At 41.4% G+C, this 17,443-nt stretch overlaps 1 protein-coding gene across 2 annotated transcripts in view; it reads left to right on the top strand.

Moving 5' to 3' along the window:
• The first annotated feature begins 756 nt into the window (after window positions 1-756).
• The window catches only part of LOC142334684 (choline transporter-like protein 2), a 64,902-nt gene continuing 48,215 nt past the window's right edge, over window positions 757-17,443 (top strand). For both annotated transcript variants that reach the window (XM_075382915.1, XM_075382913.1), the window contains exons 1-6: window positions 757-823; window positions 882-927; window positions 994-1,067; window positions 1,139-1,229; window positions 1,387-1,495; window positions 1,559-1,675. In XM_075382915.1, coding sequence (XP_075239030.1) covers window positions 790-823; window positions 882-927; window positions 994-1,067; window positions 1,139-1,229; window positions 1,387-1,495; window positions 1,559-1,675 — 471 coding nt within the window. In that variant the 5' untranslated portion in view covers window positions 757-789. The remainder of the gene's footprint in view (window positions 824-881; window positions 928-993; window positions 1,068-1,138; window positions 1,230-1,386; window positions 1,496-1,558; window positions 1,676-17,443) is intronic.

The following is a 17,443-nucleotide window of genomic DNA, read 5'->3' as shown; positions in this document are numbered from 1 at the left end:
AATTAAAGTTCGAGGAAGATCCACAGAATTGTACACGCTCAGAAAAGTAAGGCTCGAAAAGGCGCGAAACGAATTCATTTTCAAAATTTGCAGACAAGCAAACCTAATCGACAATGAAATAAATTCGACTCAAGGGTCAGAACGATCCCTCCACAAGCAGTCGTAAATTCGCAACAGCAACAACTAGCGACTTGCAGTAGAAGAGTCGATAGGAACCATTGCAGATGGAGGGAGGCTGTTGTCCTAAATGTTTCTGTAATTTCTGATTCTAAATCACTGACAATCATTCTTTGATTGCTATTTATCATATCTATCTTAATAGAATTCTGATGCTTGTCACTCTCTATTTTTCGCTCGGACGTTTTAATTTTTGACGTTTGTCAAGACTTATAAATATACTTAGGAGTCGACTTGCTGCCCCGAGTTAACCGACTACCCTATTAGGCGAGGGGCTTTCGCTTATTGAGCCCTTTTCGGAACTGTTGTGGTTATCTGCAATGATGAAACAAACGGACAGCAAAACATGCAAAGGATAAAAAAGAGCAGCGCTAGCTCTAGTTCCCCATTAACTACCATAAAAGCTTTGTGCTCGCGGGGATTTTGTCATGTTTAGTTTCTGCAATTGATACATAAAGCTTTGTCTGTTGAGAAAAAACTGGTTAAATGAATTGTGGAGTTATTCTCAAATGTTGCCATGCTTGTGCTGTTGGATGCTCCGCTTTTTAGCGTCAAAATTCTTAAATTTGTTTTCTTTTCAGAGGGTAAATGTTTGATAAATAGTATACAGATATGGGGTCGAAGGAATCAAAACCCAGTGAAAACGGTGGGATAAAGATTTTCTTTGGCTTCAATTCATTAGAATCTCATCTATTGATATTTAGATAAGAGAGAGGCTGATCCAGATTTCAGCGGACCGTTGAATCAAAGGTAAAATTAGATCCGGAAAATTTAAAACCTGCAATTTTCTTTTTTTAAATAGATGCTGCTGTTTAGAAGCTGTACTGATGTGATATGTTGCGGAATTTTCGCGCTAAATATATTGCTGTATGGAGTAGTTGGCATTGTTGGTAAGTGTTGCAAAGAGTTCTAAAACAATCCTAGTTTGTTCACAGATTCCATTTGTCGCTTTTTGTGGTAGGATTTTATTATGGGAATCCAGCCAGGCTACTGCATCCAACTGATTCGGAAGGCAATTCTTGTGGATCTGCAAATGATGACACAATAACAGGGTTTGTTTCTCGATCTAACTGCTTTAATGTCGGCGGATTTCGAGTCGGCTGATTTTAGCTATTGAGTCTTGTATTCAAACTGCTTTCGTTTTTAAGCGGGGGATGAAAGATCCGAGGAATTTAGAATATGAACATAACACGTTAAATATCGTTTTAGGAGAGATTTGTCAGATAAACCGTTCCTCCATATGTTCGACATTTCAAAGTGCACTGCCATTGGAACTAATTTTGCTTTGACTGGAGAAATTGCATGCCCTACTACATCAGTGAGTGTGCTGACTTCTATTCGGTTCATTTCAATTCCAGTTTTCAATCTTATTTGCCCACAGGTTTGTGTGAAAGAATGCCCTGACAGTAATTGGGCCGGATTCCTTGACATAGCCAGATATGAAGCTGCTGAAAGCATCGACTATACAAAATACATTTGCGAATATGACATATCAGCTGTTAGTAACAGAATTTCTTGGGTTTTTAATAGCCGCCCTCATCTTCTCAGCCGGCTATTATAGAGCTCCTATTTTTTTTACAATCCAAGAATTGGATTGTATTGGTGCTCTGTCTTTTTTTTTCTTTTTGTAAGATGTTTTCACACCTGTTTTCATGACTTTGAGCTTTCAAAACGGGATAAACAGGTAAAGCTCAGCGGGCATCAAGTTTCATTAGAGGCCCGCGTTTAGTAGTCTCTCAAATACTCAGAGTGGTGAAGCTACTGGCAAGGCCGTAATTCGAGGTTAAAAGGTCATTTTTGGGAGTTCTTGAGCCTAAAATAATGAAATTTTTTAGCACTTTTTCGTCATTTTCGGTTTTTTTGTTAGACCAGTCTGAAATTGAGGTTTATTAAAGTTGATAAAGGTCATTTGCAAGACGCAATTGCTTTTTACGGCCACTTTAAGAGCTATATCTATTGCTGCTCCAGACATAAACACGGTAATTTATACTAATTTTTTCAAATTGTTTGAAAATGTTTGTTTTTTTTTGAGTTGTTTCATACTTTGATGTCGAAAAACTCCTCTGGGGTTTAATAATAGGTTATTGCATAGTTTCTAGTAATGAATTGGTTTTAAACATTTTAACTTCATGAATTTTACCAGTTTTTATTTAATCAAACTTGGTTTTCTTTTCAAATTTTCTGACATTTATTGTCATTACTCAAGTTTTCCAGCCCCAGGGGGCAAGAAGCCTTATCTAGGGTTTGCTAACAGTTTACTGAAAATATTTTTTGGCCATGGAATGGTATTCAATATTTGGTATAATAATATGGTATTTTAATATCTTTTACCAATTTTTTGATAAAGTTGCAATTTTTTAAAATTTTTGAAATTTTCATTCAGTGGCCAGGGAACCTCCTATAGGGTTTGCTATTATGCTACTACATAGTTTCTAGGGGCAATAAAATAGTTTCCAATTTTTTAATTTTGCAATTTTAGGGAATTTTTTAAATAAAGCTTGCAATTTGAAATTTTCGATTGTTTTCAAATTTTCGATTTTGTTACTCTGTGTTTAACTATCTTTACTGACCAACGAAACTTTTTTAATTTTGTAGACGGTTTACAAAATAGAGCTCCCGAGTCAAAAAAATGTTTTGACCTTTTTTATAGCCCCATTTTTGGAAATTTTAAAATTTTCTCTTCTCAGTTTCTTGATGCATTTGTCATATTTGTCCAGATTATCTACTTTTAGTGGCAGAATCATTACTTTCAAGGTTTTTGCGTGAGTTAATGAGTATTTTGAAATGAGTCATTTTTGGCCTTCAAGTTAAAAGCTTCAAAGGTTTTAGCAATGATTGTTTTTTTGGTTAGTTTGTTTGATTCTTTTAGTTTCTCAACTTTTGAGATTTTGTCTTGTTGGCTGGGATTGTTCAATTGATCCGCTGGTCAGGTTCGTTAGGTCTGTCTTTCATTCAATTACTTGGATTGTATTTCAGAACGTGTCCTGCTATGTTTTTTACAATTCAAAGAACTTGAATTGTATTGGGGCGCTGTCTTTTTTTTTTAAGATCTGTTCACACATTTCCATGATTTTTGAAGTCAAATTGGAGTGTGGATTTTGGTCACGACGAAACAGGAAGTGGAGCGAAAAAGCGAGTGGTTTTGCGGCGTGAAAATTTTTTGCTCTAAGTTTAAAGTAGAGTGAGAAAACGGTGTTTGAACAAAAATTCGCTTTCTCGCTAGTGGTTTTTTGTTCACATGCGGCAATTTCACTTTGATTTTTACTGTTTTTTCGATTTTTTGGATCGGATTTTTTTCTTAATGGTTTTCCCAATCCATTCATAGTTTTTTGTTTAGTCAATGAAAATTCTTTGAATTGTACGTCAGGACTTGTCCTGCTGTGTTTTTTTTTTACTTCGTCGAATAAAAAAATGTTTCGCTTTACCTCATTTTGCCGCTTTTTCAACATTTTGCGTGAATTCTTTTTGACTTCTCTAGACTAGTTTCTCTCTTCTCTCATTCTGCTGAAAGTGATTTTGAACGTCAGTTGCTCAGCAAAGCAATTCAAAATGAACAGAGTCAATATAAAAAATTGAAGTCAGAAATAGAAACGGGATAAACCCATAAAGCCCAATTTTAGATGCCCGCTATTTGAACATCGTTCCTATAAGTCTTAATTACCATCTCTAATGCTTATTGGTATTGATAGTAACCCTGTAGTCTCTCTCTAAGAAACAGAATAATGTTCAACTACGAAATGTCATCAAAATAAATCGACTTAAAAAATGTTTTTGTACAAAAATCTTTTTTTTCAATATCTTCTATTCTTTCAATCCCAATCATGCTTATTGGAGTCAACGGCGGCTATTTTCCGGCAATCTGCCGGGCATGTTTATTCTTGTGGCGATATTTCCAATGAACTAAGACATTCATTTTTAGACACTCATTTTCAGCTAGACATTATATATTTAGAAAGAGAAGAAAAAATAAGCTAGACATTCTATATATATATATATATATATATATATATATATATATATATATATATATATATATATATATATATATATAGCTGCTCAGTCAGAATGGTTCTATTTTTGAATCGTAGGTTCAATTTCTTTACAAAACTAAAGTAAACAACTGAAGGAATATTAGGCTTGGAACACAATAGGTGGTGAACTTAATGTTTAATATCCATGAACGTTAACCAAATTTTGAAGCACAAACTTAATCTGGCACTATCTCTGAATCCAGTGCTGAAGAGGATTCTGCATTCTTGCCTAGGAGTACAATCAGCTCCCGTAATTATGTAAAAGCAACTGAAGATCTTGGCAATTGTTTGTCCACCTGACTTTTTGTCTGACAGGTTTGAATTTTTGAGTGGCTTTTACGCCGTTGACTCCTTGTTTGCGTAATCTAAATAGTTCTCATTCAAAACTTAACAGCTGAACATAGGTTGCTGCATTCTGCTACTGATAGGCGAATAAAAACTGCACAGAAATTGGTTTCTATTTCAGTTTACACCCTTATCTTAGTCTATTGACATAGTCAAGCCCATTAGTTCAGCTATAGCCACAAGTTTGTGAGCACTTTCGGCGTGGTCGGGCGGCTAGATTCTCTCGGTTATCTAGTCGTTTTTAATAGCCGCGAAGCGATAGCGGCTATTATTGGGGACATCGTGGTTTTTTACAATTCAAAGAATTTGAATTGTATTGGGGCGCTGTCTTTTTTTTTTAAGATCTGTTCACACATTTTCATGATTTTTGAAGTCAAATTGGAGTAGTGATTTTGGTCACGCCGAAACAGGAAATGGAGCGAAAAAGCGAGTGGTTTTGCGGCGTGAAATTTTTTCGCTCTAATTTTAAAGTAGAGTGAGAATACGGTGTTTGAACAAAAATTCGCTTTATCGGTAGTGGTTTTTTGTTCACATGCGGCAATTTCACTTTGATTTTTTCTGTTTTTTCGATTTTTTGGATCGGATTTTTTTCTAAATGATTTTCCTAATCCATTCATAGTCCGTTCTAGGTCTAGTTTTCTGTTTAGTCAGTGAAAATTCTTTGAATTGTACGTCAGGACTTGTCCTGCTATGTTTTTTTAATTCGTCGTCTCCATCGAGGATTCTTACGACCTGACTTCTTGGAATTGACTTCTTGGAATTGACTTCAGTGACTTCTATTGCTTTGCAGTTAAAATTTGTGTACGTGACGTTGTTTCTGCTTTTAGGTCAATTGCGTGACTTAGCTCACTCAAAAAATTGACTTCTGAACGCACTTATGGAATGTTACGAAGTAAATAAGTAAGCGAGATATTATTAACCAATCAGATTCGAGCATTTTAAAAGCGTATAGAATAAGATTTAAATGCGTATAAAACGTTCTAATATACATAGAAAGTTCCGAAAAAGTTCATTTAACCTAATTTTAAGTAAATATAACCACTATATGTATCGATTAAGCTGGTTTTCGGCTTAATATTTTTAGGTTTTCTAGACTATTGCCGATCGAATACGAACTGATTTTGACGTCAATGACATCAGACGAAAAAACCTGTTAAATGAGCATCAAAAAATCTTGCCGTCTAAGTTCCACTTGTTGCTTTGTACACCGATAATGCTTACACGTTGTTGCTATGCTTTGTACGTATTCTTATAGTCGAAAAAAGCGAATTGAATCCTCGAACTACAGTTTTTACTGAGTTTACATTGGTGCCGCTCCTTACAGAACCACCTTTTGTTTGAAAAAATAAATTGCCTTTTAGCCTAATTGTGATAAACTGATTAAATAGATCTAATTGTCGTAGCAAGTATTATTGGACGGAAGTATTATTGTTCGTGGATATTGTGATCAGTGCAGTTCTGATCAGTTAGAAGCTGAGCTCTGAGCTCAAATCAGTAAGAATCCTACCCAGTCATGGTATCTGCTACTGACCTAATGAGACAAGGAACCCTACGGACACGGAACCCCTTTCCTGTTCTGACTGCGAAAGGACCGTGTCATTGGAGGGGGTAATCAGAGGAAGAAATACGAAACAATTTATTTGCTCATAGTGGTTTACAGTTTGAAAATGCCTGTTGACAAAAACAGAATTTTGACGGCGCGAAAAGTATCCTGTGATCAAAGCTGGCACTCCAAAAAAAAGGTTGTGGCCTGAATTGCATCATCAACAGAAAACTGTAAGACAGAACTGAAATTTTACAATTATATTCTTGCAGTAAATTGATTAAAAGCTAATTTAGACGGCAAGGACCCAACCCTACTAAAATTTTCATTGTTTTTTTGCTACATTCACCAACAATTGCTTTAACACTAGACAGGCTTTACGACGGGTAATTTATAGATAATCGATCACCATTAACCGCACAAAAGATAATTTTTGAGACTAAAAAACATCGATTTTAAAAATTTTTGGTAGAGTTACCAAAAACTTCGAAAAAATTGATACAGTTGGTTCGTATATAAAAAATAACTTCTGATATAGAGGAAATTGATAGAAAATAATGCTAAATTGTTCAATTTTGAAAATTTTTGGTCAATTTTGAGGCAATTCTAAAAACTTTCAAAAATCAATACCGAATATTGATAAACCGTATTTTTGAGTTTAAAACCGTCCAGTTTACTGGATTACCGTTCCGTAAACAAGAATTTGCGAAAAAATTGACCAAAAATAGAAAAAATTGGACAAATGCATAAAATTTTGACAAATTTGTCAAAAAAATCAATTTTCCAGCAAGAAGGTTCGTAAATTGAGTGAAACATAAAAGGTTGTGAAAAATTTAACAACCTCTGGCCTGCAAAAAAAAAATATATCGAATTCCCATAGTTTTTCCCGTTGATCATTCATGAACCGTTTGCCCGCGTCCTTTCCGTACTTTCGCTCTTTAGTTTTCCGTGTTGCGATTTTTTTTCTCAGTAACGTCGCTCTCCCAAAACTTCGCTTTTCGTTTTCTTCCGCTACTTTTCCTGATTTAAGTATAGTATGTCATATGTGATGAAGTATGTTGTCGTTTTTCTTGTAGTATGTTGTGTATGCTAGTATGCTGGTTTGTTGTTTAGGTCTTGGAGTTTTCTAGGGTGTGACTTAAGTTCATTCTCGAGTTACGGCTGGATTGTTTCTTGACTTTCACAACTGTCATATTTTACAAATACACTTCTGTAGTTTATTTAATTTTGCTGTAGTTTGTTTAATACCGTTAGTATGCTGATTGTTTGTTGTGGTTTGGGTTTTGCTAGGATGTGACTTAAGTTTATTCTGGAGTTACGGCTAGTAAATTTCTCGACCTTTGCATGCTTTTAGTGTAATACTGCATTGCTGTAAATTAGTTTCTCGTTAAATTTGTCGTTATAGCCCCATAATGAACTATATTAGATTGTCTTGCAGTAGCTTCTCTCCTTCTTCTTAGGGTGTGACTTAAGTTTGTTCTGGAGTTACGGCTAGGTTGTTTGGTTGAGTTTTCGCTGTGGTCTGCTAACATAGTTCTTTCCAACCTCGTTTCCCGCCCGCTCTTTCTCACCGTCCCGTTTCGTTGCGTTGCGCGTTTTTCACCCGCTTTCCCGCACGTCCCGTTTCCGTTCCGTCGCGCACTGCTCGCTCGACTTCTCGTCTGTCCAGTTTCCGTCACGTCGCGCGTTGCTCGCTCGACTTCCCGTCCGTAACGTCTCCGTTTCGTCGCGCGTTGCTCGCTCGACTTCCCGTGTGTCTTTTGTGTCCCACTGCGTTGAGCGCATAGCGTTCAGCGCTCTACCTCTGTTTTTGTCGGGCACTGTGTGCTCGACGACCTTTTCTACTCTTTGGGCGGTTTGTTTTACAGACTGTCTACAGTGTGCTGTGTTTGGTGTCTTTTGCGTTGGGTTTGTTTTGCGTGGGTTTGGTTTGTTTGGAGTGTGCATATAAAAAGTAACCGTGTGCAGTAGTAGTTTTGCTGGTCTTTGGAAATACTAACATCGTGATGTCTAATAGTCTTGATCAAAAAGTCAAAAAGTTGTACGCTGCCAGGTCAAAGCGTGAGGCTGAATTGCATGCTATACATGAAGATATTCTTCATTGTATAAATAGTCAAAGTAGGCGAGTGAAAGTTGAACGCCTAGTAACAAAGTGCAACGGAGCATTTATGACTGTTGTAGACAAAAATGAGGACCTGATTGCATTTGCTGGAAAAACAGAAGATCCAAGTGCACTTGTGCCTTCATTAGAGTCTTACTTGGAAGCAATGACAACTAAGAATGACAAGATACTCACTTCAGCACGAAACTACATCAACTCTGCTGATGATAAAGTGAGTGAGTTCCAGGAACCAAGGGCTTCCATTCGTTCTAGACTTCCCTCAATTATGACATCGTCAAAAACATCTAGCCAGCGTAAACATGATTACGTAATTGCTAAGATGAAGCGTGAAGAAATTGAAAAACAGAATGAAGCAGCCATTCGCCTTGCTAAACAGAAAAAGCAAATGGAATTGGATGAACTGGAGGAAAACAACAGGAAACGGTTGGCAGAGGCAACTCTGCAAGAATTTGAATTGCTGGACGCCGTTTCTAAAGGTAGCCAATCTGAAACAACTGCAAGTGCTAGGAGCTCAATGAGAAGTGAAAAGGCTGTCCAAGATTGGATCAACACCTCACTTGCTTTAAGTTTTCACAATGAGGAGAAAACTAGTGAACCACAGGTTATGATTGACCCTCCAGAATGTCCTAGCCACAACAACGGCAAAACAGTGGAAGATCAGAACAATGAAATTTCAAGGCATTCTATTCCAAAAAATTGTCGAGGCAATTACATTTTAAGCAATGAGACCTTGCAGCAACTCGACCCCTATTATACTCCACCTGAAAATTTTTTGGCTGCTGCTAACACACAGGCGTTGTACCAGGCGCACCTAAAGGCGCAAATGAATCAAACAGGCCAGCAAGGCACGGCGCCCCCAAGCATAACTAACCAAGGAACCCCGGATAGTCAGCCGCCTTCTGTACACGCCCCAGGGGCTTCTTCACCGCCTATTCAACAGCCCATTCCACAACAGACGTTCGCACCACAAGAAAATCAAAATGATGCATCCGAGTTTTTTCCACACGCACAATCCAGGGGACCTGAAACATCAAGTCTGCCGAAGAATAATTTGGCCCAGCGAATATGCTCCCGACAACAAATTAATTTTGTCCCCAGAGCACCAAACGCCACTCTTCCTCCTTTTCCGACAACAAATCATCCAGCCCCCGCAAGCAACGTTCCCCTGCACCCAAGCGCCCCACCAAGTCCAAACATTCAACAGCACAACTCCGAACCCGCTCATCCTAACGTCCTTCCGATTCCGAACCCAGTCTTTGCACCTAACCTCCCTGCTCCCATCCCACAAGCCACTTTGGATAATCAGCCTCTCGTCAAAACATTCCAGAATAATAATAACCCAGTACACAAAGCTGTACGTTCCGTTGCTGCTCCTGTCCCAAATATGCCCAATATCCCTCTCGGCCAAAATTTTGTGCCAAATATGAGTCATTGGCGGTTTCCACAGCACAGACCGTCAATATTCAACCAAGACACAACCACCGTGAATAGTCTGCCTCCAAATGTACACGCCCATATCGCACCATCAAGCACTTATGTTCCACCACGAATTTATCACAATTCGCCCCCTTTGATTGATATGCAATCACCGTTAGGCGCGCAGCAGGAAAACCTGATCGCGACTACTAATTTTGTACCTGGTCACTTTTTAGCCACACCTGGTAATTTTGTAGCCACTCCGGTTTTTCAGCCAACATACCCCTATGCTGGGCCCACTCCGTTGAGTTGGAGCGGTCCGCAGGTGTCTGCACCTGCCCCTCCGATACCGGACAATGCGTCATTGATTAGGGAATTAGCTGATGCAATAACCAGCAAGAAAAATGACCCCTTGCCAGAATGGAAACTTGCTCAGTATAATGGCGATCCATTGCAATGGCACGAGTGGTATGGTCAATTCAAAAGCGCGATTGACTCGCAAACGCTCACTGATGACGTTAAATTGACATACCTTAAGACACTCGTCACTGGTAAAGCAAAGATTGCAATCGCCGAGTTTGCTTACTGTGGTTTAATGTACAAGGATGCACTAAGGACTTTGGAACGTAAATTTGGCCAGCCACAGGCAGTCGTAAGTGCACACTTGGATAAACTAAGCAACTTTCCGCCTCTTAAAATGCACAATAGTGATAACATCATTAACTATTCTGCAGCCATATCCAGCCTCGTTGGGGTTTTCAAGTCACTATCATATGATGCTGACTTGAAGAGCGCTTCCCTACTTAACCAAGCGGTACAGAAGTTACCACCAAACATGAAAGAGTCATGGTCACTCTTTACGGTTAAGAAGCACTGGGTTAAGCCTACCCTCATTGACTTTAACGATTGGCTTAAAGAAAAGGCCGAGGCCCATGATCTTATGAAACAAAGTGCAACCAAGGCCAAACCTGAAGAGAACAGCACTTCAGTAACCAAGACCAAAACAGCCTCAAAAGTGTTTGCATCAAATTCACAACAAAGGGAAACAAAGAAACGAATGCCATCTTCTTCCGCAAACACTTACTCTTGGTGCATTGTATGCAAAGGTAACCACCGGCTATGGGAGTGTCGAGTTTTCAAGGAAAAGACTCCAACCCAGAGGGCTAAATTGGTGGCGGATAACAAACTTTGCTTTTCGTGCTTACGGGACAAGCACACATTTCGCCAGTGCCCTCAGCCAAGAAAGTGCCGAGCAGAGGGGTGCAATAGTTCGCATAACACACTATTGCATGGAGCAGATAGGGTTTTCCCGACTAAACAGCCAACAAATTCTAGTACTATCCAGTCATCTAGCAACACAGGTCAAAGTAAAGCAACATCTAGTCAACTCCAGCCTAATAAGACCACAACAATGTCATCTGTTACTGATGTTAAGGGGCTCCTTCAGGTGACTGAATTGCAGTTGGTCAATTCGTCCGGTTTAGATACCAAGGCTTTAGTATTGTGTGATACCGCCTGCAGTAACTCTTGGGTGGCCGGTAGTCTCGCAGATAGACTCGGTTTGCACGGTAAAGCACTAAAGCTAACTGTCAAGGGCATTAATACCGAAGAAGTAGTTGACACTAGGATTGTTGAAGTTACTGTGAAACCAAGAGAACATCAAGATTTCGAACCATTTACCATCAACCCTTTCGTTAAAGAGAGTCTGAACGTCGGCTCAGATATAATTAATGTACAGGCCCTGCAAGAGACTTACCCACACTTAGCAGTCCTTGATCCCGTGACATATTCCTATAAAGACATTGAGATGATACTCGGACAAGATGTCTACCATGCCATCCGCCCGTTAGAATACTTCTCTGCCGATGAGAAGCGTTCACCCGTTGCCGTACGTTTACCCATAGGTTGGGTCTTAAGCGGTCCGTTACCATCAAGTTCGTGTTTAACCTCAACGTGCTTTAAAGTGAATATCGAACAGGACAATGAGTTAGCAAGTCAAGTAAAGTCATGGTACGACATTGAATCATTCGGAGCGAACAAGCAGGTCGACTCCAGATCTGCAGCAGACGCAAGGGCTCACGAGATTCTTGAGAGTACCACCATACACAATGGCCTGAGATACGATGTCGGAATGCTGTGGGCAGCAGACAACACCAAGCTCCCAAATAATTACTTCTCATCCCTTGTGCAACTAAAATCTCTCGAAAAACGTTTGGCCAAGGATGAAGACCTCAGAGAGAAGTATACTAGTACTATCAAGGAAGACCTAAATAAGGGGTATGTAATTGAGGTTCCGGACGCTCACAAGGTTGAGAGCCGGTCTGATAAAGAGTGGTACCTACCCCACTATCCGGTTTTAAACCCGAACAATCCGGGTAAGGTGCGTAGGGTGCTCAATGGAGCAGCGAAATTTCATGGCGCCTCACTGAATAAATCTTTGCTCACTGGCCCTGATCTGCTCCAAAACCTTATTTATGTACTTCTTCGCTTCCGACAACATCCATATGCCGTCTCTGCCGACATCGAGGGAATGTTTCTACAGGTTGGTGTATTACCATCAGATCAACCATCACTTCGCTTTCTGTGGCGGGAGGACCCCACAACTAACGTTGTAGTGTATCAATATACGCGCCATATATTCGGGGCTAAAGACTCGCCCACATGCGCCAACTATGCATTACAACGCACTGCGAGAGACAATGCCAAGTTTTACCCCGAAGCTGCAAAAGCCGTCCTTGAAAACTTCTACATGGACGATTACCTTGACTCAGTGGAGTCTCCTGAAAAAGCCATCAATAGATCGAAGGAATTGGTACATCTTCTCCATCTCGGTGGGTTCAAGCTTACAAAGTTTGTAAGCAATGTGCGAAATCTGGCTGATCGAATTGATGGTTCGCCTCAATCTACTGAGCCCAAGGTTATTGTTTCATGTCAGGAGGATTCATCGCATGTGCTATGGTTGAAGTGGGATCACACTAATGACACTTTAGTTGTGAGTCGGGGTACAAGCTGCGCTATCACCAAGTCCCTCACGCAACGCTTGGTCCTAAGTCTTGTCTCGAAAGTCTTTGACCCCATTGGTCTTGTCGCACCGTTTACCGTCGGTGCGCGATTGCTATTAAAAGACATCTGGCGTGTCACAGGACAGCAATGGGATGACGAGCTCCCACAGGACATGGTTCAAAGATTTTTGGTCTGGAGTGCGGACTTACCAAAGCTTGAAAACATCAAAATTCCTCGAAGTTATTTTAGTGGACCCTTTGATAATACAGAGTTGCATATGTTCGGTGACAGTTCCCAGGATATTTTTAGTGCCGTCGCATTTCTTCGAGCCCGAGTAACAACCCCTACGGGCAAGATAAAAACAGAGCTTGCGTTTGTTTTGGGGAAAGCGCGCGTGGCGCCAATGAAAGTAATGACTGTCCCTAAACTGGAATTGCAAGCAGCTCTACTTGCCGCTCGGCTGAAGAACGAAATTATTCAGGCACTTACTGTAACTGTTAACCAAGTATTCATGTGGACAGACAGCACGACCGTTCTTCAGTGGATAAACTCTAATGAAAAGCAACCAATCTTTGTTGCAAACCGCGTTTGTGAAATTTTGGAGTATACCAGCGTTGACCAATGGAACCACGTCGCAACTAAGGATAATCCAGCTGACGCTGGCACGCGTGGAATGTCCGCTGAGGTTTTGCAACTAAGCAGTTGGGTTAATGGTCCACATTTCTTATCTAACTCAAGTTTCCCTTTCGTACCGAACAAAGACGTCATTAATAACATCAAACTTGGCGTCAACCAAGCAGTCATCATAGAAGACACTGTCTCTCTCGCTACATCTGTTAAAAAACAGACAACTCCCGTTCCGTCGTTGTTCCCATTTGATAAGTTTAGTTCTTATCAAAAGTACTTGCGCATTGCCGCATACGTTCTCCGGCTTTTGCCGAAACATGCCGGCTACCGTAACCCCGATGGTAGCATTACCGACCCTACTGAGCTTGACGAAGCCGAGCGTCATCTACAGTATTTGGTGCAAGGAGAGTCTTTTGAAGCCGAAAGAAAAGATCTCATTGACAATAAATTCGTTAAACGGAGTAGCCGAATTGCTCCACATTCACCGTTTATTAGTCCAAATGGGCTAATCCGTTCCTCGGGCCGCATCAAGCGGTTAATTGAAGTTGGGTTTAACGTAAAGCACCCAATCATCTTAGATGCACGTCATCCGTTTGTAAAACTGTTCCTTGAACACACGCACGTAAAGCATTATCATCAGGGCGTTGAATACCTAAGATCAATTGTGCAGGAACACTACACAGTACTGAAACTAAGATCATCCTTGCGTTCCATCAAAGCACACTGCCTGAGATGCCGAGAATTCCAAGCTGTAACCATGCAACCAATCATGTCTGACTTACCTAAGGAGAGACTTGCTTACCAGTCTCCTCCCTTCACGAACACTGGCGTTGACTACTTTGGGCCATTCTATGTTTCTGTCCGCCGTACTACTGAGAAAAGGTGGGGCTTCCTTTTCACCTGTCTCACTACTCGCGCTGTCCATGTCGAGATAGTTACATCCATGGACACCAGTTCTTGTGTTATGGGAGTTGAGCGGTTTGTGTCACGAAGGGGTACACCTGCCATGATTTGGTCGGACAATGGCACTAACTTTATTGGAGCAGAGAAAGAACTCCGAGAAAGTATTGAAAAGTGGAACGTTGTCAACATTGCAGCTGAGCTCGCTCACAAAGGTATTAAGTGGAGATTCAATCCACCCAGCGCACCACATCAAGGTGGTATCTGGGAGAGGTTGGTACGCAGCTTCAAGCGCGTGTTGTATACTATTCTTGGCACGCGTCGCCTCACGGATGAGGTACTGCATACTACCTTTTGTCTCGTGGAGAATGCGCTCAATTCGCGTCCTTTAACACCCGTAAGCGCTGATCCGTGCGATTTGAACGCTTTAACGCCCAACCACTTTCTTTTAGGAGAACACTCTACCGGTATTCCGCCTGTTATCGGCAATAATGAGTTCGACCATCGTAAACGTTACGCCCGTGCGCAGTCATACGCTAATGCGATCTGGTCCCGTTGGATCAAAGAGTACGTACCGACGCTGAACCGACGCTCTAAGTGGCAGACGCCTGCCGAGCAACACCTTAAGACCGGTGACTTGGTTTGGATAGTTGAAGAAACCAACCCTAGGGGTTACTACCCAACCGCTCGGATTGTGGAACTCCGTTACGGCTCCGATAGCGTCGCGCGCTCCGCCGTTTTACGTACGTCGACCGGTTCGCTCGTCCGCCCGCTTGTAAAACTTGTACCAGTTTTCCCAACATCTTCTTCCGGGCCGGAGGATGTTACGAAGTAAATAAGTAAGCGAGATATTATTAACCAATCAGATTCGAGCATTTTAAAAGCGTATAGAATAAGATTTAAATGCGTATAAAACGTTCTAATATACATAGAAAGTTCCGAAAAAGTTCATTTAACCTAATTTTAAGTAAATATAACCACTATATGTATCGATTAAGCTGGTTTTCGGCTTAATATTTTTAGGTTTTCTAGACTATTGCCGATCGAATACGAACTGATTTTGACGTCAATGACATCAGACGAAAAAACCTGTTAAATGAGCATCAAAAAATCTTGCCGTCTAAGTTCCACTTGTTGCTTTGTACACCGATAATGCTTACACGTTGTTGCTATGCTTTGTACGTATTCTTATAGTCGAAAAAAGCGAATTGAATCCTCGAACTACAGTTTTTACTGAGTTTACATGGAACTTTAATTTTTAATGAAGATTTACTAGTTAATAGTGTGCATCTAAGTTGTGCCAATCTTATATGCCCTAATTTGTGATTATTTGTCTTGAGTTTTTGATTTCGAATATCAATTTTGAAATAGCTTTTTAAGGGCGTTTTCCTTATAGAACGTATGTGTCAAAAATTGACAGTCCGAAGCTAACCCGAAAATTTTGGTGGTCTATTGAAGGACTGGTGGTCGATCTGTCTATCTTATTTCTTTAGGTGTTTCAATTCCTGGAAGGCCACGAGCGTCTATCGCGGCTATTTTCCGGCAATCTGCCGGCTATTTTCATCGGTGAGTTGTGGCCACTTTTCGAATCCACTCCACTTCCGCTGCGAGAATGCCCTGGCTGATCCCTCAAGAAACCTCACAATGAGAAATTGGAGATTACTCTTCTTCAGACCCAGGTTCCACAGGAGTTGCCACGTCTTTGGTTTGATTTCCCCACGCCAGTTCATGATAAGGGCCCCGAGTGACAAGCAATTTGCCACTGTCCTGCACATCACTTCTTGCACCACTTCCGGGTCATGGTGGTAGTATGCCTTTGCTTGGTATTGATCGTTCAGGTCTGTGTTGTCATTGCAGTTGATGCTGTCTATCAACCATGCCTCTTCGCCATTTCACAACACTGAGTCTGGCTTCCTGGTGCCCTGTCTTGTTTTTACCGCCGGCTCTGATAGGGTGCTGCAGCCCTGCTTCTCCAGGAGTCCTTATGCTAGGTCAACATACTTGTGCCTGCTGATCCTCTGACCCCAACTTCTAGGAACACTTGGAGAATGTGGCCCATTGTCTACCGCAAGCATCACATGAGGGGTCCTGTCTGCTGTGTTAGCTCTGCATCTTGTCCTTTGTTGTCATTAATTTGCCTCTGATCTTCATGACTGTGATGAGGGTGGACTCTGTCATGAGCAGTGTGCCGGCCTTTCCCTAACTGTCGGACTGTCTTGAGTCCAGCTCCATCTACTGTGGTGTTCAATCTGTTTCCCTGTCTGACTCTGAGTTCTTTGGTGCCGTTTGGGGTGACACTGTCAATGGTAGGTCGTGCTCCTTCTCTACCCTCCTTCAGACTCTTGAGGAACCCTGTCCAAGTGAGGGCCATGGCTGCTGGGTCCTCATGAGTCTTATGAGCCTTACCTCTTGCATCAGTGGAACCCTGTTCAGCAGCTCAGGTATGCCCCGTGCTCCCGCGTCAACATCAGCATGAAACATCTCCTTTTGGGTGTCTTTGATTTCCTGATAACCCTGTCTTAACCGACAAGTGTCTTCTCGGCTGTCTTCGTGAGGACTAGCTGGTTGTAGTGACTCGGGATAAAGTACGTCTGCAGGATTTAAATCCGCTACTGTGGCTTTAGAGGGGCTCTCCTCATCGCCAAGCTTCTTCTGCAGCTTCTTTTTGCAGTTCGTCCTTGTGCTTCTTGGCCCTGCTTCTAAGCCCAAGTACTTGTAGAAGAATTCTGTTATCATCGTGGGGAGGCCTCCTGCCCTGCTGTTGAACTCTGTTCTCGGGTTTGTCACAATTTATCTGTCTTGGGCATTGTCCACATCTAGGGTTGCACATTTGGCATTGAGAGAGGCCACATCTTGCGAGCCCTCTCTGTGGTCTGTTGATAGAGTCCTGGAGCCCTGTCTGCGTTTTTGCCGGAAGCACAACGTCGTCAGCCTAGGCAAGGTGATTGAGTTTCATTGTGCCCCCTGGACGGCCTGCTTCAACTTTCGATTTGCACAGTCTGTCTCCAGCATTGTGCCCTGTCTCCTGTAGCTCTTCATGATGCATCTGAGGATCTTAGGGTTCATACCTGATTCTAGTGCTGTCTGTGCTAGGCCATTGTGCGTTGAACTGTCAAGTGACTTATTCACGTCTATTAATACCATTTTGACGCCTTCTCTGTGATTTTGCCTGACTGATGGTGTCTGTAGAATATTGAACGCTGTCCTTCTGAAGGAATATACCCTCATGAAGTTCTTCTGTCTGATGTCGTTGTCTAGGACTTCAAGTTTTATGGATGC

Source organism: Convolutriloba macropyga, chromosome 2 (assembly GCF_964194025.1).
Source record: "Convolutriloba macropyga chromosome 2, txConMacr16.3, whole genome shotgun sequence".
In the NCBI taxonomy this organism is placed as follows: domain Eukaryota; kingdom Metazoa; phylum Xenacoelomorpha; order Acoela; family Convolutidae; genus Convolutriloba; species Convolutriloba macropyga.
This window is presented reverse-complemented; position numbering and strand designations above follow the sequence as displayed.